A 25,378-nucleotide genomic window follows, 5' to 3' on the forward strand; every position below is an offset into this window, starting at 1 on the left:
CAAAGATTTCACTCTGTTTGCAGGGCCCATTTCACCCTGACCTTGCACCTTCTGTTATTATGTTTGTACAAGCAGAGTGTGTGATAGACACTAATAGTCTGCAGCTGTATCCTCAGCTGGTTTAATGATGGAGGCTCCAGCTCAGTGGTGCTATGAGTTTACCTGAACCAAGGATTTGGTTACATTTTGCACCCATTTGGCACTCTCTTTTCACAGGGGCAAATAACACAAGGCAGGGAAGACGCCTGGCCTAAGCATGTGTGTCAGCAGTCCTGTGAAGTTATATAACTCTATAGGACCCTGACACCATGCAGGAGAGGTCTGCTCTAAAGCAATTGTAGTAATCATTGTACTATTCTCTAGAGCAGCGGTCGGTGGTAGGGGTACCACCAGTGGTATGCAGACAACCTGTCAGTGGTATGTGTTAACAGATTTATTATAATTACTTTATATGACTAAAATTTGCTGGTGGTACTTAAGGTTGCATCATTTTAAATCGGTGGTGCACAATCTGTCAGAGTTTGGAACGGCTGCTCTAGAGGCCTCACTCAGGACTGGAGCTATTGTGTCAGGCACTGGATAAATGCACAGAATCGTAGGGTCATTTGGTGCCCAACCCTTTGCATGACTGCAGGAACCCTTTGCATGACTGCAGCAATGCTCCTGCTAAATCATCCCTAACCAATACTTAACCAGCCTCCTAGTGCAAGCCTCCAGTGAAGGAGACAGACAGCCCTGCCTGGAGAGCTTTACAATCCAAGAAGATAGATCCACCCTACAAGAGTTCTTGGCAAGCCTCTGATGTTTAGGTAGCTGCAATGCAAATGGCCCAGAATGCAGTAGGATGAAATAGTTCTTGCAGGACTTCATTCCTTACGCACTAGAGTTATGAAAGCTGGGGCAACGAAAGAACAGAGTGAAAGTTTGGCCCTATCCAGCTGAGTTTCTCAGTGAGACATGGTGATACCTCCCTTGAAATGTGTGAGACTTCATCAGACGATGATTTATCATCGGGTGAGTGCCACTGGCAGCGGCTGTAGCAGCAGAAACAGTATCAGACATTTCAGAAGGACTGAGAGAAGAGGAGGAGATGTAAAATGCATGTAGGGCCAGGGCTGCTGCTCTTACTGATACTGAAGCAAAGATAGTATAGCACTGCTGCCAAAGAATGGGATTAGCAGTGAGGGGCCATTTGGTAGAGGTACTGTTTACATTGTTGTGAAAAGAAAGGGCCTCGGCTGTAATTTCTTAACATGGGATTACAGAAACTAACCTTATTCAAGTGAGTTCATTGTCATCCCATGAAAAAGGGCTATTAGTAAGGCAACATGGTAGGGGTACTAGGTACTTCTGTTTGTCTGTAGAGCAACTGTGGATTTTGAGATGGAGATTGAGCTTTTAGCCCCAGAGCCAGAAATGCACCTTTCACATTTAGTCACAACCCGCAGCAAGTCTCAAAGCAGACCACTGAATGACCTGGAGAGTTTTGCTTTTGTTTGCCCTCCTTAAGACAGGTTACTAAACCAAGAGACTGGAAAGGCTTTGCTTCTTACGGGTCACATCATCACTTGCACATTAATTGCACCATGGTAAGGACCAGGTCCTTGATCAGTGGATGGTTTCTGTGGACACAGCCTTTATGAAGAGGGGGCAATACCAGTCATTGGGGTTAGGGATAAACATTCAAAAAGCCTGAGCCTGAATTGATTTGATCTTTGCAGGTAGTCTAACTTGCCTAGGTTGAACCAGTTTGCAACTGCACAGACATTTTCTCTGGACTGATGAAATGCTGGCACACGGGCACATGCCTGCAGTGGCTCAGGCTAGAAGCCAGGGGGCGCTAAAGCAGCCCTCCTTTCCCTTCTATAGTGCTAAGCTGAGGGTGAGCATGGCCAGGCCCCGGCAGGATCCTCTCATTAGGGAGGGGTGTAAACCCCAACCCTGCCTGAACCATCCCAGGCTTTTCCCAGATCAGTGCTCAAGGGGCAGGAGTGTTGCCATCCCCCAGCCCTTGGCTAGCACTCTGAGGCAAGGGGGAGTGGGGGAGGGCAGTGCTTGCATCTGTTGATACTTAGCTTTTCAACCTCCCTCTCCCTGCTTCTTCATACTGTCTGTATCCCAGCAGTGAGCTGATAACACAGTGTTTATCAGCCCATCAACAAAACAAAAGCCTCTCGCATTAGTTCAAGCTCTTAAATAGCTTTTTCCAAGGAAGGGATGGAGGGACATTACCAGCTGACCTATTGATTAGGTCCACAAAGCCCTAAGCAGACGCTGTTCTGTCTGCCTGTCTCCGTGAAATTGGAGACACACACACAAGCACCTCTCAGCATTAGCTGGCATACCACATGCCTAGGGTCCATGCTGTGGGAGATGGGAGGGAGAGGGCGATCCCTCCTTGAGCAGTGAGCAGTGAGGGGAGGGTGGGGCAGGGGAGAGCCAGGCAGACCCTGTTGTGCCTGCATGGCACAGCCAGGGAGCAGGGAGCTCTGGTCAGGGAGCAGAGGGGTGGGCCAGCCCTGCTGTCTAGAACAGATAGCCCAACCCAGGGTTGCAAAGCATGCTGGGATGCTGAGGGAATCTGGTTTAACTTGAACCAGGAAGGACTCTGGGACAGGCATTGCATAAACTGGCTGGACCCAAATCAGTTAAGTCTGATACTACATTCAATCAGGTTTATCCTAAACCAGTTTCAGCCATTTTGAAACTGGTTCATACACACTGAGCTTCTGTTCTATTACAGGTTTAAACCAATTTCTGATCACTTAAACTGGTTTATGCCCTACTTTCAGGCCCAGTGTCTCCTTGGTGTGGGGAATCTACATACATCTTGTCACTGGCTCTAGGTATCCAAGGGTCCCAGGCCAGCCAGGTTGGGTGCACCTGGAAGGATGGAGGCACAGCCCCTTTCAAACCCACTTTGTGGCCCCTGAGGAAACAAGGAAAAGACATCCTGCATACCCAACAGAGCTTGGGGCCTACAATTACACCCCTACCCTCTATGTGTGTGTGTGTGTGTGTGTGTGTGTGTGTGTGTGTGTGCATGGTCGAGAGGGACATGCATTTTCTAAGCCACCCATATAAGGTTTCTCTTCGCTTCTAAGTGGTAACATTCACTGTAAGCATATCTTTATTTTCAGTACCTTCATATTGAAAGTCTTGGAGCTGAACCCCTTTTAGAGGTGCCTTTGCTACGCAATACATCAGCTTTGCAGCCACCTACAGGAAATGACTGTGTGATCCAAGCCACTGACCAGTAGGGTAGGGTTATGCAGCGAGTGATGTAACCTGAAGGTAGGTTTACAATTGAATTCCTGGAGTTGTCCTGTGCTGCAAAGCAGACAGAGGAGAAGGGATTTTGAGTAAGAGAGTTTCATTTGGCTTAGAGTTGGTTTTAAGGAATATATACAGGTTTACAGGTCTGTCCCAACTGGGACCCTAGCTTCAGTCAGGCATTAGCTGCCCTACATCTGCCCCGGAGCAAAACCAGGGCTGAGGGGCGAGGGTAGTGCACTGTGTCATGGGGGATGCAGGCAGATGGTTTCCTCGGCACAGCAAGGAGTTTGAGGGGTGAGGGAGCACCGTGCTCAGCTGAATTCAGCTGAGTTGCACCAGAGGGAAATTCGACAAATTCATTCCAAATCACTCCTACACGCGCACACCCCAGCGATCCCCAGGGCCCCAGTTCGGCATGAATTTACGTTTCCAGTTTGATTGTTATGAAGAGCAGCTGTCACAAGCAGCTTGATGAGATCTGTTTAAAAGTGGGGGAGCCTCAGCCACAGCACGCTTGCTGGGGTGAGCGTGAGCTAGTGTGACCGATCAGCTGTTGGCATTTATCTGCCAGTGTCCTTTACTCTCCTGTAATGAAAGGCCTTTTACTGGCATTTGTGGAAATTGCCCTTGAGCTCTTCCTTCCAGCTGAGATGCTCATCTGAAGCCTCATCTCACTGATAGCTTTGATCCTCTCGTGGGACCAGTAAATAATCATTCCAGCCTCGACCAAGCCACACTGATATGTTTGTCTCATTAGTCACCAGCTTCCAAGTGTCTGTGTGTTCCTGGCAGCCAAGGACTACCTTTCTGCCCTGATATCCTCATATCTAGACTGCACAGTGGGAGTAGCAGAGCTGTGTTATTTCCATCTGTCCTTTGAAGACCTCTGAACTGTAGGCAGCAGCGTCTCTGCTGATCTTACTGCAACTGCATTGAAAGGGGTAAAATTCAGAGAGCATGAATTTACTGTAGGTTGTTTATATTACTTTCTTTTCCCCCGGAGTTAAAGATGAGGGAAGAGGTTTGTCCCCCAACCGTAGTTTGCCCATGGCTGGAGTTGCAAGATTGAAGCGACACAATGTTTGGATGACTTGGACATACCACAGGAGTGCTCGGTACAGATACTCCAGTTTGTTTAATAGCTCAGGAGATACAGGTAGTGGGTAAAAAGCTGCAGACAGTGGAGGAATTTAGTCCTGAGCACAAAGGGTTTTGAAGTATGTTCACAGCTGCCTAGAATCCAGGCCCCTGGCAGATGAGCAAGTAATGGTGCGTTTAAGAGCTAAGAAATGTTATGCCTCATCCCAAAAATCGTGCGTCTTGTCATGCCAGTTATACATGGAGATGGCCGAAAGTGCAGTGTATGGGAGCGTGCAATTCCTCAGATCCCGAATTGTGCCACTAGCAGGCTGCCCCCAGCCCATCCTGCAGATAAGGTAGGGGCAGTACTGTCCCAGACCCTGGGGCTGCCTCGTGCCTGTCCAGACAGCCCCGGCTCAGGTGATTGCCCACCCCAGTCCGGATAGCCCTAGATCCGATTGGAAACCTGGGGCTGTCTGAAGCGGTGCCGACAATTGGGTGTTTGTCGGCATCATCCCCCAGCAGCCCTGGCTCGGATCCACACCTGGGTCTGTCCAGAGCTGATGTTGGCAGTCGGTGTGTTCTCCCCATTGCCCCTGCCAGGACAGCAGGCAACAGCAAGCTGGGATTTCCACCCAAGTCAGGCACCTTATTTGTTAACCAAATAGGGCACAAATGCTTGTGCCCCTGTTCAGCTGGCATAGGGAGAGGAGGTTTTCAGGGTAAGGACAGTTGTTCTCTTCTCAGGGTGTCCAAGGCAGGACTGGAGCCAGGTTCTCTTGGCCTGTGCCCATCCTTCCCTTTGCCTTTGACAAAGAGGGACTTCCACAACAGCCCTATGACCTCAGTCCCCATTACTGCTGCTTCAAGCCCGAGGAGAACATCACCTTACTTACTGTTTTTCCCTTGTGGGAAAAATACAGTACTTGCATTCCCTTCAGTCCTTATACAACCCCAAATGGTCTCTATTATTTATGATAATCTACATCTTCTAAATGAGGATTCCTACATTTACACCTGGGGCCATTTGCATTTCTGGTGTAGCATTAGCGAAGGTAATGGTTCTGTTAGAGGTGATCTTGGCCATTAGGAATTAACTGGGTGTCCCGAGACTTAGGATCAGTGTGTTGCACAGTGAGTTAGAAATGGCCTTGTCCTATAATTTATTAAAGTCTTCCCCTAGCAAACCAGAACCCAAACTCCTCTGTGCCCTAACCACTCTTCCCAAAGATAACTGTTTTCTGAATAACCTTGTACTTATATTGGGGCATTGGGCTATGCAAAACAGCTTCGTGCCTCCTTGCAAAAGCTAGTTAACCAAACAGTGCAGGAATAGAAATGCAGGCAAATGAGTAAAAAAGAGCAATAGCATGATTGATAACCTAGATTAAATCAAGAGCAAAACTGTAATTGCCGGCGAGGTAAATATATTCATTCCCAATAAAACATGCATTTTTAACTGTGCTATTATTCAAGTTGCTGTTGAAGGCAAATAACATACCTTTCATGCAGTCAAAGGATACACACTTATATGCACTTAAATGAGTCTTGCTATAAGAAACAGAGCATAATTGCTGGTTCTGTCTTAAGTATTATTAGGTGATGTGACATTTCTTTGAGTTTTACTCTCATAGGTATAATTTCTCCCAGTGACTGTCCTCGGTACCTTCCAGACAGGCTGTTGCATGACAGAGCAATTCTGTTGTATTCTGAGTTTGGCTAAATCATGAGTGGCCAAAATCTTTTCCCCTACCCAGGAGAAAAATTAGTCTTGCAGCCTCTTTTATCAGTCTAAATTATATGCTGCTCTAAGGCATTTCCTTGTTTTGAAGACACTAAGGTTTTGCAGCTTTGGGCCTAAAGAAAGGGCAGGCTCCTTTTGCTCTCCTGGTAGCAGCTTCAAATCAGCCCAGCCTGCCATTTGTATGGGAATAAAACCTTGTACTGTATATTTATCATTGGAAGCCAAGCATCTGCTTCTTCCGTTGCTTCTGAGCCATGTTGGCGGAGGAGTAAGGTGTAATGTGTTCCTGGCTCCCCCAAGTCATGGGGTTGGGGGCTGGGTTGTTGGTGACTTGGGAGAAGAAGCTGGCAGCTGAAAGCCCTCCTTCCTCCCCCGTGATTTAAAGCATTGAAATCTACCTGTGCATGGAGAGCCAACACAAGGTCCACACACCTGCTAAGCCTTAAGGTTTAAGTGAGATTCAGTGGTGTATTGAGTTTGGTGCTGTCCTAACCCCCAGTGCTGTATTTCCTCCAGAGCGGTGTAGGTAGGCTAGGATGATCTAGCCCAGAAAAACCATGGCTGGTGCTTGCACCCATGCTGGCACTGCATGCAGAGTTTAATGCCGTGTAGTATTAATAGAAAATGGAGGTTAAGCGGTTCATGGGGCTACTGTCTACATCCCACCTGGAAACCTGCCTTTTCCTTTACATCCAGACACACACTGCGCTCAGCTCAGTATGTCTTGATTGTAAATTTGCAGGTCCCTTATGGAGGCAGGTGAGCAATGTGGGATATCATTGCCATGCTGGGGTGTGCAAATGGGTGGAGATATTTAGAACCACACGTGTTGCCTCTCCAGTCATTTCCCTCCATCAGTGTTGAAAATCAAGACTGGTATTGCTGTCGCTTTACACTGTAGGAGTGGGGAATAGCCAATCTGCAAGCCATTTTAAGCACTTCCTGCATTTGTGTTTTGTTTTACTCTTCCAAATGTTTAATAGGCACCTTCTAGGCTGGCTTCCTTTCCTGGCCAAATGAATATTTCTGATTTGTGGCACAACGGCTGATTCATGTTGTGATGTGGGTGTTGTGGGTTATGTCTGGCAACCCCAGGTGGTCGTAGGCAGTTGGCCTGTGCAACGGCTAGTTGAAAAATGATCTTGTTTGACATTAGAGGTGCAGGGAACAGGAAACATTGGGAGAAAGAACATATGGCACGTATCTGAATGGCTAGCACAGCCTCTTGGCTCTGGTATGGAACCAAGGCTGGCTATATTAACTCCTCCTGGTACAACAGGGCCTGCTAATTGCTTTTTTTTAATTGCAGCTTTAACTTTTGTAGGGTTTGACAGGTCTTAATTGTATTATTATGAGAAAAATAAGCAAAGGGGTAGATTCTGTCCTCTGATGCACCCATTCCCATTAGAAGAAGATAGAATGAAATGCAGTGAAAATATGGGCATTTTTTCACAGGTTTTTTCCCCTACTGTTTTTCGGTCGCAAAAAAAAAAAAAAACATGCAAATTTTGGAAGATTTCCATCTTCCATACCCATCAAATAGAAACCATGTGTACCCTCCCTGGACAGAATTTAGTGAAAAAAAAGAGAGTGTTGCTTCAAGCCCCTAAATCTTTCTCTACTATACACCATGCATCTCAGTGCTCTGCCTAGTGTTTAGGCATATGGGTAAATGGCAAATCACTTTGTCCAATCAGACGAAGTTTCTTTAATTATGATAACCTGCCTAAGAAGAGAACCACATTTTAGACTGATCTTACCTCTCATTTAGATATTTATACAATGCTCATGGCCATAGCAACTGAGTTCCTCCCAGATCTTATTGATTTCCTGCTTACAGTGCCCCTGGGTTATGAACATATTTCCTGCATGTTACAGCTGGAAAAGAGTCCCCAGATGTTAAGTAACTTGCTTGATGCCACACGGGAAGTGTCTGGCTGAACTGAGAAATGAAGGCATGTCTCCTGCCTTTAGTCCAGTTCACCAAGCCGCCTTTCTCCACACTCGCCTGCCCTGAGCTCTGCATGCCGAATCTCCATTGTGCACCTGTGTACGCAGAGCCTCGGGAGCGTGGAGCTCCCTAACAGATGTGTAAGAGCATGCTTCATTGCTGTGCTCTCCCCCGTCTGCGGTTTGCTCCCTTTGCACAGTGGTGCTTCACGGAGGCTCCTGTGCGGGGTCTTCTGTGCCAGAAGAAGCAGCAGTGAGGTCTGCCCCTTGAAGACCAGGCTAAGCTTGAGTAGCAGCAGCTCATTTGTATGAGCATCCAGATGTTTCTGTAGGTCTCCAGGTAAGGGAATCTAGTGTTCCCATTGAATATCAATGCATATTTTTGGTTTGAGAAGTCTATTGCAGAAGCAAAACTCTCATTTATTAGCAGAATGTACAAATTATGTTTCTGGGACATAGAGTGGGCCACATATAAAAGCGTCTTATCGTTCTGGAATTATTATGGTAGAGTGCGGATTGTCTTATTAAATACAGGGGACATCCCTAAAAATGGGAGTGTTATTTTTTTTATGTCTCCAGTGCACAAGCAAGGGAAAAATTGGATTCAAATGCTCTTCCTAGAACTAAGAGGGAATTACAGACATAAATGTATGCACTTTGCTTTTAAAGCTCTGTAGCCAGATAAGCATGTCTTGCTCTTTGTGTGTGAGTGTGTGTGCATCGGTGTTTGTGTGTGTTTGTGCAACCAGCATGGATGTAATAACAGTATGCATATTCTGGGGGGAAGATTTCTGAGGTGCCTTTATTTCCCTACCCTCGTCTATCTGCAGGCCTGCCAAACTTCAGAGAAAACTTTTTAATGGCAGCAGCCAGGGATCCTGTTGGGCATAACTGAGAGAGGCTTCTGACACACATACCCGTCTGACAAGTAAAATTGTATTAAATGTAGGAGGCCTTTGCTCATGCATTATGCTCAAAGTATTATTTGACTATAGAGGGCTTATTAATGTTATAAGATGTCTAGCGTTAGACCCTGGAAAACAAGAGAGCATTTTAGTTTTTTGAAATGTTTTTTCAAAGGGGGTCAAAAACCCTAACAAATTTCACAGATTCAGCACAGCTGGACTGTAGCCACCTCTGGGGTGATGGCAGGGGATGGTGGACACACAGCTTTCTACAAAACAGTGGACGGAGGGGAAATTCTGCTTAAGGACATGCTTTACCAATAATATATCCCTCTATAAATAGATCTCAGCATTTCACAGCTTATCTTTGTTGTATTTTAGTATGGGGGCATTGGCAATTGATATTTTTGTTTGTTTTTAATTGGAATCGGTTGATCTGAATGGCTTGGGGTTGAATGTGTGATCACTTTGGACCTTGGCAACAGAAAACCAGTGGTGGAATCAGACTGGGGAGGAATTTCTGCCGCCGGATTGATTATGCTCTGATCTGAATCTAATATTTCGTGATGTCATTTTAGTATCTCATGACGTCTTTGCCCTACCTGACTTGGCTACAGTCGTTGTTGTGCCTTCACCTCTCCAGCGGGAGCTGCCTATTTTCCCAAACTCTGCAGCACTCTCCCAGACGAGGTGTGGGCACAAGGCATCGCATCTTGTACTGTCTTTCCCTTATATTCAAGAGGGAAGGGTGGATGTGGTAAGGCCAAGTGCCTGTCCAATAATTGTTAGCCTTTTCCACTAATGTACAGAGACCATGACCATGAGAGAAGCAGGACTTCTCTGTTATTGCACAGTGAGTATGCATTTTAACTCAGGATCTTTTCATCAACTTATGGAGAGACCTCAACTGAAAAAAGAGATGTTGCCACAGGGTCATTGTTTTGCAACTCTAGCTGGTGCTATCACAGTTGGACAGGCCAAGAGTAGTGTGATTTAGGAATGCGCAGAGGTAGTGAAATCACTGAAGTTGCACATACAAGTCCTGGCTAGACTCTGGCCTGGGGTTTTTAACTTATCCATCTAGTACCTCCCTGTGTTTTGTTGGTCTACATGTGTTTGAACAAAAGTCTGTGAAGCCATGTTCAGTGCTGGATCATAACATTGACTTCTCTGTTGAATGCACAGGGCAAGAAGGGCGACATGGGGGTCTCAGGAGTTGATGGCCTGCCTGGACCTCAGGTAAGAAAAGTTTATTCATTCTTCCTTTGAATATAGAAGTGCAACAAGAACTAAAATGGCTAGTGGCAAAGGAGATGTCACTCTTTGAACATCAGCAATGTTGTAGGCCCTAAGTGGCCTCATTTTCACTGTATTTACACCACTTTGGTAGGGGTACAGCTTTACTAGTTTCTTTGAAGTTACTCTGATTTGCACCAAAGTGAGCAAAAGGAGGAATAGGCCCAATCCTATTTGTTTTAATTGCCCTCAGCAGCCTCTCTCAATGCACCTTTCCTGCACATGCAGGGTAATAGTCTTTGCACTTCCTGGCTGCTTTGTCTTTGAGACAGGCTGAAAGGATGTTGCAGCAGTTCATAATATTTAGGGCAGCGCCTACTAATTATCGATGGTGCAATTGGTAATTACAGATGCTGTAAGTGTAGCAGTTTCAGTGGAAAGTGTTGCCTAAACATTGAGGTGTTCTTCAAGAAGCCTGTAGCCTTCAGCTTAGATTTGGGTTTGGGCCTTTCGTGTACATGTTTCTCTGCAAAGAAGATGGGAAGGAGTTGACTAAATATCTTTGTAGACAGGCCAAATGCTCTCCAAAGTGGCCCAGTCTCATTCTGTTCCCCCTTAGTTCAGTCTTTCGGGGCAAATGGGTCAGACTGTGCCCTCATTTCCATCTGCTGCAATTCCACAGTGGTGCCTGAGGTCAGGGGTGGATCCAGGGGTTGCGGTGGGGCAGTTGTACCTCTTTTGATTCCTTCTTCACCCAAACTTTCTATTCAGGCAGAAGTGAGGGACTCCATTGAAATCCAGCCTCATTATAATCTGATTCCTTCAGGCAGGAATCTCCGTTCCACAGGCGTTAACGACCCTCTCTCCGTTTTCATGGTCTTGAGTGGTTTCACCAATCAAGCTAGCCTTGCTTTCTGTAATCCTGCTGTCTGTTAGCTTTCCCTGGTAATGCAGCTCTTATGCCACAGTCCTGAAGGCTGTTTTTAGCTTTAGCTAGAGCCATGAACTCATATGTGGAAATAACTTTCAGTAAAGCACCGAAGGCACTGCCAAGATGCCCAGGAAGGCTAGATTTTGTTTTATGAGTCTGAAAGAAATGTAGTTTCATAGTTTCTAGGGTCAGAAGGGACCTGAACAGATCATCAAGTCTGACCCCCCTGCCCTCGTCAGGAACGAGTGCTGGGATCATAATACCCCGTGTACATTCAATTCTAATGACTACAGGACTAATGAAATGTCTTTTGATTATTTTCGTCTAGTTTGTTGCGTTTCTATACATGACATAGCAAATTGATGCACCTTCCAGCAAAGTTATATTTGGCTTTGCTTCAATGTCACACCGAATAATATAGCCCAAGGCCCCTAGCATGTTAATAAAGTTTCTAGTTTCTTTTTAACTTGAGCAAAATGTGTTTTGTTATATGTGATGGTTGCCCACACTATCTGCACCCCCTTTTTTCAAAATCCTAGATCCACCCATGCCTAAGACTGTACACGCTGTACGTTCAGGCTGAATTTGGCCTGTTGTCTCTTGTTTGGAACAGCACATGAAGTGAAGTGGCTCTGACCTGTTTTTTCCTTTCATAAGCAATGTCAACTGCTCTAGGACGGTGGCTCATGACTATTTCCAATAAGGCAATTCTATTTAATGTTTGTATTAACTTGCCCAACATTACAAATTGTGAATATGGCCAAAAATTGTGCTGGACCTATTTGGGACTTCCTTCCAGCTGAAAATCCAGGGGTGAATATAATAACTTATTTGTTCCCTTTTTAATAATAAACCATTAGTGTGAAAGAAGGGATGTGCGTCATTCCAGCTTTACATTTCTGTGTGGGGTTTTAAAATCAACCTTTATATATTTTTATGATACCATTTCAATTATAATGCTAGAATTTGCTGATTTCACATATTAAGCAACTTTCTCCTCGGCTTCCATGAATCACAGCTTGCAAACTTTAGGTTAGGCAGAAATAGATATAAGCCCAGCACGAGCTGGGGATTTTTAAATTGTCTGTCCATTTGCTGTTCTTCTATGCTCTTTAACTTTACGAGGAGAGAAAACACGGGATTTTTTTCTGTTCTTGCAATGACACTCTGAGCTTGAGCTTAAGGCTGCAGGCTTCCAGGTTTGTGTTCCTAGGGGAAACTTGCATTCTGATTATAATGCGAATAACTTTCACCGTTTTTATTTTGTGTCAGATTTTCAAAGGACCTTTATTAATACTTCTATCTTATAGTCTCCTATGTAAGCCAGTACATTTATCCATACATACAATGAGTACTTAAGAGGGAAAGTGGATTTCTCAGGCAACGCCTTTAAGAACAGCCACCATTTTTGCCTCCTCTGTTTCTCTTTACTTCCTGTTTACTCCGTTGGACACGGTGTAGAGGACATGTGGGATAACTTCACCCAGGGGACACAATACCTGACTGGCAGTTGTCTTTCCTGCCTCTTTCTGTCCAGGTAGAAGGGAAAGACTAAGGGGGGTGACACCTGTGTCCTTGCTCTTCATTTCCCAGCTTGTATGAAGAGCTGGTCAAGAATTGGTTTGGAGACTTTTGAGACAATGTTGGACCCTTTTTTCCAGTGGAAATTTAATCATCAAATGTTGCTGGTTTCTGTACTCAGTCCTAATTGTGCATGGACTGCCTCTGTAAGAATATCTGCTGGTTCTGTCTCATATCCACAAAATTAGCATTTCTATTTCAGTAACCACTAGCATTGGTGAATGTGCCCCAGCCTCCCTGATAGTGGAAGAGTGAATGTGGATTGGATGAGGCATTTTTATCTTCTGCCTTACGCAGACTTTGTAGAGGCAGGAGTAAATATACCCGATTCCATAACTCACCAAAACTATTACCGTGATTGTAACACTGGAGAATCTCACTCAAGGATCAAAGCCTTGTGTTGAGAGCTATACAAACACAGGACCAGAAGATGGTCCCCATGACAAATAGCATATAATAGACACATAAGACAAGAGAAGACAGCAGATGGATAAAGACAGATGGGGGAATGCAAAGAAACAGTGAGGCCAACACTGGTCAGCATGGTAATTAGATCTCTCAGCATCCCTTCTAACAAGCTGTTGTCAAATATTTTGTAAGCATCACAGCTAAATAGCATTTTAAGGAGGAATTGAAGGATGATAAGGATAGGGCTTTGCAGATGTTTACAGGGAGCTCCTTCCAAACCTGAGGGGCAACCTGGAAGAAAGGATGAAGGTGGTTTTTTGAACAAGTAACAAATGGAAGATTGGGGCTGGCCTCAAAGGTCATTCAGCCTTTCCATTCTGAAGGAGACATCCAAGCTTCACTGTTACTACTGATTTCTGGAATACGAGTATGGTATGACCAGTGTGGAGTCATTCTAGAAGATCGGAGTTCTTCCAAGCTCATTACCTTTTTAAAAGATGCCATAAGTATGAGAAGTACTGTATAAGAAACCCAGTGAAAGCAGACTGTATCCCTTGGAACCTGCTGTATTTTCAAAGTCCTATTTATAATACAGGGTTGTAGAAATACAAGAAACAGAGATGGGCCTGAAGCAAAGAGGTGCTCTGGACCCAAACCATCTCAACAGTGCTTACCATTGGGAGGCAATGCTGAGTATCGTCTTTAACAAGAGCTGTACCTTGAAAAGGGGGAAGAAGAAGATGTCTTGGGTCTGAGACCTCACTCATACTGCTGGGGCACAAGGGCCATGATGAATATTTTGGTGTTTTTTTCTCTTGTTACATGGCATTAATAGAAACCATTAAAAGCAAAGAGGAGGGAGAGAGAGAGAGAGACCTCAAGATATCCCAGGTTATGACCTAAATATAAAATTAAATATAAACAGAAATATACAAAACTAAATCAAATATAAAGTTGAACAAATGTTGCATTGTGCTGAAGATAAGTCTCTGAGACAGGAGCAGCCAACCTATGGCATGTATGCCATAAGTAACATGGGCAGCTTTTGTGTGTGGTACGCAGCAAACGGGGGAGGAAACGGGGAGCGTGGGTTCACGTTAGGCCAGGGATAGGAAAGCAGATCAGGCAGGGAGCAAGGGGCGAAAAGCAGAGCAACAGATTAGGTAGGGAAGGGGCAGTGGAGTGGTACTTGGGGAAGGTGTGGGGCTAATTTGAGGCAGGCCTAAGAAAAAGTCCCTCCCCCACACTGCTCTATGAGAACTGGCATTGCCCAAAGCTGCCTTTATATCAAATTCTTATGGCTTCAGAGAGATTATCAATAATCTTTGTTCGGGAGTGGTATTTTCTAAAATAACATTAGTTCTTCATTTTAACACGCCACTGGGATTCATAAGTGGAGATCTGGTCCATTTAGGAATGATAAAACTAGCCCTTGAGATGGTTAAAAGTATGTTAGTCAGTTAGATAGGACACTTGGCCCTTTGTGTCCTGGCTTTTATTGTTGCAGACAAAAACCTTTCCTACATCCTCTTACTATTCAGTTTATAGGGCAGGATTGGAGGAGGAAAAGCACTTAAATGCTGTAATGGAGCCTTCATAAAAACAGCTTGCAAAAGTAGGTGTAAGGAACTAGTAGCGACAACTATTTAGAAGCCTGCTTATTATACATGGCATAATAGAAGGGCATTTTGTGATCTATTTCACAAAGGAACCGGGAATCGGTGCAGTGGAGTGAGGCATGTGGACCAGAGTGGGGATAGCAAAGGGGTCTTACCCCTTACAGAGGGGATGGGAAATGGAGTAGGAGAGAGAGAGGGAAAACACGGGTGAAAATAACCACAGATAGGATCGAGGAGGTTGTGTGAGTTTGAATGGCTCAAAAGAAAGGAGAAGACCAGCACAGACATTAGACATGAAAAAGACCCATTAGTGGGATCAGTGTTCATTTCATTATCATTGCATTGAGAATCAGGACATTCTTTATGTCTTAAAGGCCTTTCTTGCTATCTGAAAAAAAAACAAAAAAACACCTGTCTCTGTTACATGGCTTAAGAATGTATCTAAATATTTTTCATGTTAGCAGAGGCTTTGGATGCCAGCATGGAATATGTGATCTACAGGAAACAAATCTAAGCAGGCTTCATTTCATAGTTTCATAGATCCAGTGGCCATTTTCTGGAGAGGTCATTACACTCCAGTATGCATTACGGACGATGCATTCATTCACCTCCTCCTGGAATTTGACCACCTTTTTTTTTTACAGAAGAGTGGTGTGTGCCAACCCTCAGTACTTAGTTTGCATTAACTGTGATAGGAACTTATTCACTCCCACAGTTTCCTTAGGGCCCGGGCACATGGTTTGGTCATAGATTACATCAGCCTTTCAGCTGGTATAAACAAGGAGAGGACCTATGATGAAAACCCTGCCAAAGGCCACATCAAAGGTTGCCCTGTCGGAGTGAGGAATAAGAATCCAGGTCTTCCACTTTGGCCATGCAGTCTAAGTTGCTGCACTCACTCCCTCACCTTGCATTCCTTGATGTTGTGTCAAGAACAATATCAATAGGAAGTTAGTGAAGGAGGAAAATCTCCTTTCACTAGGAGCAAAAGAGCTGGGATATCACGTGTGTTGGATGGACTTGTGACACCAATGAACAAATGATAGAAACAAGTTGATTATAGAAAAGAAACTTCCTCTGTGCACCTTTCTAGCTTATGCAGCTGGTAGAGGCATCCCCATAGGCTGATCTGGGCAAACCTGATTTAGGTTGCTACATTCACATCTCCAAAAGAGTGAACTTTTTGTATCCATTTGTAGCGGGTCCAGTGATGAGGTGGCCAAGTCACCCCTTCACCTCCTTGCTTACTCCCTTCTTGCCTTTCAGGGTTCCACCCTCTTGTCTCTCCTGCCACGTCTTGGTGCTATATTTGGGCAAGGAGGCTGCCCCTAGAAGGTGGGGGGAGAAGGGGGTTGCTTTGGGTCTTAGGCTCTTGTCTGGGTCCCTCATCCCCCTGGTCTCACCCACATGGGGCCTCTCAGCTCCCTGGTCTCACCCATGCGGGCTCTGAGCCCCTAGGTCTCTAACCCCAGGCTAGGCTGCCTTTGCTGTTAGCACTATTGCTATATCAGCATCTGCCCTCTGGGTCCTTGACCCCAGGCTGGGCTGCCTGTCACAGAATGCCCCCTTCTACTACTTGATCCTTCTCTGCAGGGATTGGGACTTAAGGTGTTCCTGGCACCCTTCTTGGTGCCCACCTACACCCACAACCCAATCCTCCAGTACTTAATCAAAATGAATAAAAATATGAGCATCTGCTCTCAAATAAAAGGCCCCTCCAATCCTGGGTAAACATGACACCATGGCAATGAGCTACAACACAAGTCCCCAAAATACTTATTTTCTGCTGTCTGGTGATGCAGGGGCTTTCTCATAGGTTCCCTGAAGTATGAAGTCTTGCTCCTTGTCCAGTCAAGCTCAGCTCCTCTCCTCCCTGGAGCTCTGCTTCTTGCAGCTTGCAGGGCAAGTTATCCATCCTAGGAAGAAGAGAAAGCTCTGGTGAACATTTTGATGCCCAAGAAAGTCAATTGCTTTTACAATGGTTTTAGGTTGTAAGAACAGGGACTGGGGGAAAGGGAATAAAAATAGGCAGTGTATCTATAATGTAAAACAGGTTTGCTGTAAGCAGTACGGCAGAAGGGAAGGCCTTAATAGTAACTTGAATATGAACAGGATAGGATGGATTTTATGAACGTGACCACGACTGCTTCATACCAATGAGCAATTAATGCAGTCCAGCCTGCAAAGAGTAACAAATCTAGCAGGAAAGGCGGTAGCAGCATGCAGCTCCCACAAGCTGTGCCATAGAGATGTCTGGCACTGCTCATGGTGTCAAGGAGGTGTCCTTTTACAGTGCTGTTCCCAGGGAGCCCTGGCAATGAAATAGTCCACCAGCTTCCTGCAGGCAAGGCTTCTGAGATTGTAGGCGTCCTCCCATCACTGCAGATTTGTGGATTCAATGCACCTGTTCCCAGAGAGGGGTATTGGTCTGCTTGCACTTCATCAATCTCAGTTATTATATGTCTCGGGAGACTTTTGCCTCCAAAGTTCCCCAGAGATGGATATCCCGCTCAGCCTTGTTTTCAAGAGAAAAAAGATTGGAATGATTTATTGGCAGCAATTAGAAAGCATGGCTAGATGGTGAAACTCCTTGCTGCAGAAGGCGGTTGGGTTCTTGGCATGAACATTTCTGTAGCTTGCAGGAATATCCAGAATATGTTTCAATGAAGGTTTTAAAAGGCCTGTGAGGGAAAATGAAACCTCATGTTTGGGGGTTTACAATGATTGCTGGCTAGCTGGGATTAGAGTGAGACTCCCTGGGGGTAGAGAGAGATTGTCTCATGCATATTCTATGGGGTTTCTCCCACAGGGATAGGCAATGTTTTTGGCTGGAGTGCCGAAAAAAATACAACATCTATCTTGTAAGATAGATACCAGAAAAACAAAACCAGGGCAGGGGGTACATGGCGGCATACACTGCATATTAATATAGTTAATAATCATAAATTTTACTTTTTTGGGGGTAAATACTAGGTTTTCCAAAAATTCTGAAACCTGGTGACAATAAATAAAACTTCACATGCTACCTTTGTTTTTTCTGTAGTCTTTTTAGTTAAGCATGTGGTGATGAGAGAGAAATAAAAAGAAAAAGAGACGACAAAGAAAAAAGAGAAAAAAGGACAAGAGAGAGAGAGAAAAGGAGAGGAGAGAGAGAAAAAAGAAAGAGAAAGAGGAAAAGACAGAAATAAAAAAGGAGAGAGGAAAAGAAGAAAGAAAAAGGAGAGAAAAAGAAGAAATAGGATAGAAAAGGGGAGAAAAAGAAGAAGTGAAAAAGGAGAGGAAAAAAAAGAGAAGAGAGACAGAGAAAAAAGAAAATGAGGGAAAGAAAGAAGAAAAGAGAAAAGGGGAAGAGAGAAAAAGAGGAGACAAAAAAAGAGGGGAGAGAGAAAAAGAAAGAGGAGAGAGAGAAAGAAAAGAGAAAAAAATGAACAAGAGAAAGAGGGTGGGTCCCTTGCTGTCCATGTCTCCCACTGCTACTGGCTGTGGCTCCAGCCCACTGATCCAGGGTCCAGTGGAGGAAGGCAGCGACACCCCAGCAGCAGCCGCCAGGGTTGAGGCATTCAAATCTCCCCGATGGTCCTGGAGCAGGGGAAGCCCGGGCCCAGGGCTGAGAGGGAGGGCCCAGCCGGGGCTTGGGCAGACAGACACCCCATCTACCCAGGTGGCAGTAGCACCAGGGTGCTGAGCACCTGGGCTGGGCACTCGGGACAGGGTCCGGGCAATGCGGGGAGAAGAAGACAAGGAGGGAGGCACTGTGGCCAGCTTGGCCAGGAACTTGCTAAGGCAGCAGCCAGAGGAGAGAGGGGGCCAGGTGGGAAGCAGGCACTGCCTTGGGGCTCCACAGACTTGAGCCGTGGCAGGCGGACGGGGGCGCCCAATGGCATCTGAGGTAGAGCCCAGCCTGAGCTGGCCCATGCAGCTCCACGGGGATGGATTACCACCATCCCCGTGTATTGCCGCCTGGTCGAGGCAGGATGCCAGGCTCAGGAGGCATGCCGGGGAAAATGTCTTCTTGTGCCACTAATTGGAATGCGTGCCCAGGGTTGCCTATCCTGGTTCTAGCATCTCCTGCCAGAACATCTGGTAGTAGCCCTTCTCTGAGAAAAGGCTACTGGACAAGATATGGCCCATAAGTCTAACCCAGTATGGGGATGCTTACTTTCTCCACAACAGTTGAGATTTTTTTTCAGGATTCATGTCTAATTTCTATTTACTTTGGACTGAGCAAAAACAGAGTGACAGGATTATTTTTTCCTCTCATTCTGCTTCCACTCCCCAAAAGGCTCTCTCCTTTTACCATTTTTTCTGCGTCTTCCTTGCAGTCTTCTCCTTGTGCTTTCATCCACGCAGCCCCTTCATCTGGGACCCTCTCCCCTTGTTTGCCACTGCTGTTCCCTCGCCTTATTCACATCTTCCCAACCCTTCTGAGGCGCCTTTCAGAAATTCCTGCAGATGGAGAATTTCAGTGGTCCGCCAGAATGGCACTAGCATGCCGAGCCCCCGCCCCACTGCCCACATACTCTCTCATCCACTTTTTTGGGCCTGATTCTGCTATTTCCATTTGTCATTGGCTTCTACAAGAGTGGGACCAGGTCCTTTTTCTGCCTGTAACCCCGAGCCTGGCGTTTCCTCTAATACCAGCCTCTTCACTTCCCATGTTCCTTAATCTCCTGATCTCTTCAACAGTGCATGTTTTAGTGCTCGTGTGGCCACTATGGTTTGGGAATTACCAATATAGGAAAAAAGGTTTGGCGGTATCTTTTATTAGACCAACAGTATAGCTGGGAGAGACAGACTTGTGGACACAAAGTATCCTTCCCCAGAAAGCTTCATGTGTTTTTTGTTCCTTTTTATAGTATATGTACTTTGTCTCTGACCCAGGGATGATTTGGACTCTTCTTTGCACTTGATTTCTCTCTTGCTAACTTAGGTAGGCATCTTGCTAGCATAGACATTGGCCGTCACCTGACTAGTACAATCAAGGGGTCCCCATGTCGGTAAGGTGCAGGTGACTTGTGGCATCTCATCTCCCCAGAGATGGGTTTTCTGCTTAGGCATGTATTACATCAACATGGTCAGTGTAAACCGGGACTGCATTCATGTCTCCTCTTTGAGAGGTGATATCCTTGTAGACTGCAGGCCCTCTCTAAATAATAATGCTATCTAATCTAGAAAGAGCTATATTAAAAGTAGACTATATGTCTCTAGCCAGCCATGGGAGTCTAACCTGGTCCCATTTCTGGTTACTCAGCCCCATCTGTTGGTCAGATACTCACATTATTTCCAGATGCCTCTTAGGCAGTGCACTTGAACATTGCATTTTAGTACGCCCTCATCTAAACCACAGGGCGATGAGCATCTCCTCATCCTTCATTCTTGCTACCCCCAAACTGCTCCTCGGCCACCTCGTGCCTTTACATGAATAAATAAAAGGTATAATATTGATCCGTGACCTGCAATATTGAAGTCACAGGCTTTGCGACCTGTGCTATCGACTACTGACACTGCCAGGATTCCTTGGCTAAGGTGCTGACGCATCCTTTTTTGTTCTTGCGTCTCATTTTTACTTCCATTTGATTTCTTACACATAAGTTTTCAAAATAAAAGACCTGGAGCTGCCCGCAAAATCATGCTGTGAAGCTTTTATAGCTCAGTCATTGGTCCTTTGCTGACATCCTTTGTTGTATGATTTGCCCCAATCCAGGAATCTCTCAGTTTTAAACCATGAGTACTGTAATCACACCCTGCATCTTCAGTAGAAGCTGCAGCATTTTAACTATCTAGCAACTTGTTTAAGTCTATTAAAAAGAGATGCAAGTATTTTACTTTAAGGACCTCCATTTGACAATTTGGACCAGCGCTCTTTCCAGCTCAGGATTGCTTGCCATTGCTAAAGTGAGGGATATAGTCAGAAATTTTCCCAAAGGATACTGTTGGAATCTCTGTTGCTCTAATCTATTAAAACTAAACTATGCAAAAACTGGCTGATCCATGGCAGGCAACACTGTATTAGCAAGGGGATGCACAAGATGAACTGAGTGAGCATTTCCATGTCCAACTTGTATAATGTACTGAGGCCACTTGATACACAGTCTGGGCTTTGATATAGTCTACCCAAATCCCTCATTTTTGAAGACAAGTAGATGGAATTGAATTTAGGAGAAAGAAACCCCCACACAATTTCCTACATTAATGATTTCAGAAGAATCTATCTGCAGAAGCAGATCATTTCTTCCTTTTCTTTGAAAGCAGCATTGAGCAGGATGGAATTAGGCTGGATGCCGTATGAATGTTTCATTGGACAAACTTTGCTTGGCGGGTTAGCATCGATTGCTGTAGACTCACTCATTGCTTGTAGCAGAGCCCAGGGCAGAGTTCATCTCACAGGGATGATAATTAGCAGCAGAAGAGGCTGCCTGTGAAACGCAGGTAATTCTGTTCGGTTTGAGAACGCAGGCTCCCCGAGACCTCAGTCCTGGCATCTTTCCTGTTGTGTAAATGAAATGGAAAAAAAAAAGGATGTGGTTTGTGCAATTATGTTTCCCTGAACAGAGTCCCCATGCACAGGCCAAGGTTGCGTGTTGGTGAGTTTGATAAACCATTGTTCTTTCTTCCTCTTCAGGGTCCCCTGGGGCCTCCTGGCAGTGCTGGTCCCCGTGGCACTCCTGGTGCTCCAGTAAGAAACCTTCTTTGGCTTTAGTTTTACTTTATAGGGGAAAGGGATAGTGGTTTGAAGGTAAGGGTGTGGTATGCCTGTGCTCCCTTGGTATGGTGCCAGGGAACGTTGCATTGCCACATGAAGTCCCTGCTCTGTGCAAAACAGCTGCATTAGCTTGGTGCTGGGTCCATGCTTCATTGGCATGGTCCCAGCCTGGCACAGATGTGGCTACACCACTTCCACTTCAGGAGGCAGTGCCCACAGCGTGGTCCCAGAGCACCACAGGGCAAGGTTTCTTATCACCGTACTGAAATGGGATAGCTGCACTCTTGCTCCTTTTGAAGTTAATGAGAGTTGGTGGGCCCTCGGCTAAGGATGTATTCTCATTTATGCTTTTTCACAGAGAGGCAATGTTTGGCCTCAGGTAGTGGTTCTTCAACAGCCATCATTACCTTTACATTAAATACCAACTCTTGCAACTCCAGACTGGATTAACACTTCCACTGGTTTCCTAAGGTAGAAACATGCCACTGCGGGTGGGGGAATAGTGTTGATCGGGTTGAGTGAAAATCAGTAAGCTGCAATGGGGGAAAGGGCGCGAACATCACTTGATTGCTGTGGGTCAGAACCAGTGATGCTTCTCTGCTATGGCTTCATTTTAGGGATTGCCCGGAGAACTTGGCGTTTCAGGAAAACCTGGCCTTCCAGGACCCCCTGTAAGTTGTAAGCAGCTTATTTCATCTCCTTTCTGTGGTCGGTGACTGTGTGTGCATGTGTCCCAAATAGGAAGGCAAGAGCCTTTGTTCCCCTGCCATTGGGTTGTTAACATAAAAGCTTTTAATGAGCCCATTAAGAGCACTTCCTCCTTTAATTTAAACATTAGAGACTTAGGATTTTAGTGTGTGACATCCTGGCTTTAAACACCGCTGTCGACCAAACCAGGACTCAGGATCCTTTTACACAGGTACAACTGGGATTCGGGTACATGGATACTTTTGAATTGGCACATGAATTGAAACAGCATCTCCAACTTTGAAGGGTAAAGCAATTTCTGTTGGCTGCTTAATGCCAAGGCAGAGTAATTAGGATGTAATTGGCTTTAATGGGCACCTCCCACAACCTCTTAACATTCGTTATCAGCTGTATAAGCAACTGACATTCAGAAAGAGGACAATGTTTTCCCCTACTTCTGTAATACATTAGGGACATAATTTTCATCCGGCTCCTGCCAGCTGATGGTTTAATGCAGATAAGATAGATTGTATAGTTAATGAATTACTGGCACTTAAAGGAGGCAGACTTTTTTCTATCCTGGCAGGCAGAAGAGACTGGGAAGAGATAAGTAAAGATGCCATCTCTAAATTTACTTAAGAATCAAGTAATTTATAGTCTTTAACATGCGTGTGTGCTCTTCTTTTTCTGTGGCTACAGTGACATCCAGTGGCCACTGGCTGGGATTGCTTTATGGGATTGGTTTAGTAAACTTGTGTGTTGCAATCTCCCTCTGTGGGTCCGCTGTCCTTTCAATCAGGGTAAAAGATGACCTCTGGAGGTCACGTGCTCAGGCCTGATAGCTAGACAGTGGACAAGATGTTGCTTGAAACCATCTGAAGAAGAAGGTTGCCTCCAACTAATCATTTTTCCCTTGTCTAGGGCTTGCCTGGCAAAGATGGATTAAATGGTCTACCTGGACTTCTGGGTCAAAAGGCAAGTGACAACAGCCTGTGTTCACATCACACTAGCTCCCTCCCTTATCAACTGTGCAGAGTGACAGATGGGCCCAAGTCAGGTACTCATTTGTCCTAGTTCACTCCACTGAGCCTTGAGGTGCAACATCATGGACAGACTTTTGAGGTATTTTATCCGGGGACATTCAGCCCCGCAGGTGGCTGGATGGAGCACAGTGTATTGTTCAAGCACACGCATAACACATATGGCCTCCAGGGCCCAGAGGGGCTAGAAAGATGGTGCATTAATTCCTTTAATCTCCTACTGTGCTATGTGAAAGGCAAAAACAGCTTTTAACCCTTCCCTAGCTGTTTTGCCCCATTGGAGGGATCAAGCACAACAAGAAAACTACAATGAATGCTACAAGTGATGATGGGTTTAGAAAGCTGCTTCCCTTCTTCTGACTTGCTATCGCAGGGAAATGGAAGTGAGTCTCCAGACTTAGTGTCCTCAGGTGGGTCACCACTGATGCTGCTTGAATAAAATGAAGGAAAGGGCCCTACTCCAGCTCTAACAGCCAGAGCCAGAGGAGCAGCAAGTGCATCCCCACAAGGGGTAGGTGGAAGCATTATGAATACCATAGCCAGGAGCAGACTCAGACTGGCAGTAGCCTCCAGTCTGTATGATCACAAACATGCCCAATACCTAGTGCTGTGCTGACATTCTGCGTGCGCTGCAGGAGGACGCTGAAATCATTGCTTCCCCTGCATGAATGCACTGGGATTAATCTACCCCGGGGTCCCTAATCCATTCCCTGCTCCAAGATATCCCTGGAAGACAGCCATGCTTTGATCTTAAGTGCGTCTCAGCAACCTTTCACTTAGCACTACTGTTACCCAGCTTCTGAAATGAGATTTAAGCTATTAGCCTGTTGGACCAATAAGCAGCATCTCAGCCCTCCTCAATGTATTGCTTTTTTAGCAATCCATGGGCAAATCCACTTACACACTGTGCAGGCACAAGGAAAATTGTGTATATGTTTGTAGTTGTGGTTCAGGAACTATGGTACAACAAGGCTTGAGGTTACAAAAGGAAATTTGGCCTGGGGTTTCAGAATGGGGTCGAAGCACTTCTGGGATTCAGTAAACTAATATTTTTAGAGTTGGGAAGACATGCCAGGATTGCACACATGAATGCACACACCTACATACACACTCGTACACATTTGCACAGGTCATTGTTACTAGAAATCTGACCCTTAGTACTCCCCTCACTAACTTCTGTCTGCAAATATGATGAGCTGCTGAAAGAAGTAGTCCTTTATTAACCTTCATTCATGTTCCCTACAGGGAGAACAAGGAGAAAAGGGAAAGGAAGGCTCTTCTGGACAAGCTGGTCCCAAGGTAGGGAAGGAATCCCACTTCATGCAACTTGCTATCGATATGAATCAGGTCTGGCAAGGCCTGATGCTGATTTTATTTCCCCTGGCATTTTTTTGCTGAAGTCAATGGAGTGACATGCCTATGAACTGGGGCAAGGAGGAAGAGTAGGTGCCATGTGTGTCTGGGTACAATTTATTTTGGCATAAGGTGTCATTTAAAAATGCAGCCGAGCCCAACCCCGAACGTGGGGGCTGACTCGTGCTTCCAAAGCATTGTGGGGTTGATAGGTGATGTACATTGGATCACCGTGCTTTAGGCCCTGAAAGGGGACCAGTTTTCAGAGAGAGGCAGGAGAGATGCATCCACTGTACAGCGATGTAGGATGCAACATAGTGACCGAAAGGCATTGCCGAGAGAGCTGTAGGGTCCTTGCTATGTTAATGTGGTTCTTCTATCTTACCAGGGTGACACAGGGGCTCGTGGCCTGCCGGGTCTACCAGGCGAACAGGTGAGTGGCCCAATTTGCCTTAACAAGGCTATCTGCCAGAGTAGTATATAGGGACTATAAATAAGCATAGAGCCTTTAGCCAGTAACAAGATAAGCAACACTCATGTGACTCTAACTGAAGGCCAATAGCGTACCGATTAATCAAGTTCTTGGTCAGCCAAAACATGGTGAAAGCTCTGTACAAACTGATCTGTAGCTAAGCACGCTGTACCTCCTGGATGGTATGGTCTTGTTCCTGATGGATGAGAAAAAGGAGAGGCAGAGAGGCTTCCTGAGATGTGCATCCTCCCCTGGATGCATGGCACCAATGCAGAGCAGCGCTGATGCTTCTGAAAGGCAGGGCCCTCTTTATAACTGCATGATACCAGGGAAGGGCAGTGGTGTTGCTTGATTTCTAAATATTGCAGTAGTGAAAAAAGTATGTGTTAGGGA

General features: G+C 45.5%; 1 protein-coding gene across 1 annotated transcript in view; it reads left to right on the forward strand.

Annotated features, from left to right (window-relative positions):
- The window catches only part of COL22A1 (collagen type XXII alpha 1 chain), a 295,276-nt gene that overhangs the window by 187,496 nt on the left and 82,402 nt on the right, over positions 1-25,378 (forward strand). Inside the window, exons 24-29 of the mRNA XM_025214699.1 lie at positions 10,141-10,194; positions 21,353-21,406; positions 22,051-22,104; positions 23,042-23,095; positions 24,406-24,459; positions 24,902-24,946. Coding sequence (XP_025070484.1) covers positions 10,141-10,194; positions 21,353-21,406; positions 22,051-22,104; positions 23,042-23,095; positions 24,406-24,459; positions 24,902-24,946 — 315 coding nt within the window. The remainder of the gene's footprint in view (positions 1-10,140; positions 10,195-21,352; positions 21,407-22,050; positions 22,105-23,041; positions 23,096-24,405; positions 24,460-24,901; positions 24,947-25,378) is intronic.

The sequence above is a fragment of the Alligator sinensis genome, unplaced genomic scaffold (assembly GCF_000455745.1).
Source record: "Alligator sinensis unplaced genomic scaffold, ASM45574v1 scaffold721_1, whole genome shotgun sequence".
NCBI lineage: Eukaryota > Metazoa > Chordata > Crocodylia > Alligatoridae > Alligator > Alligator sinensis.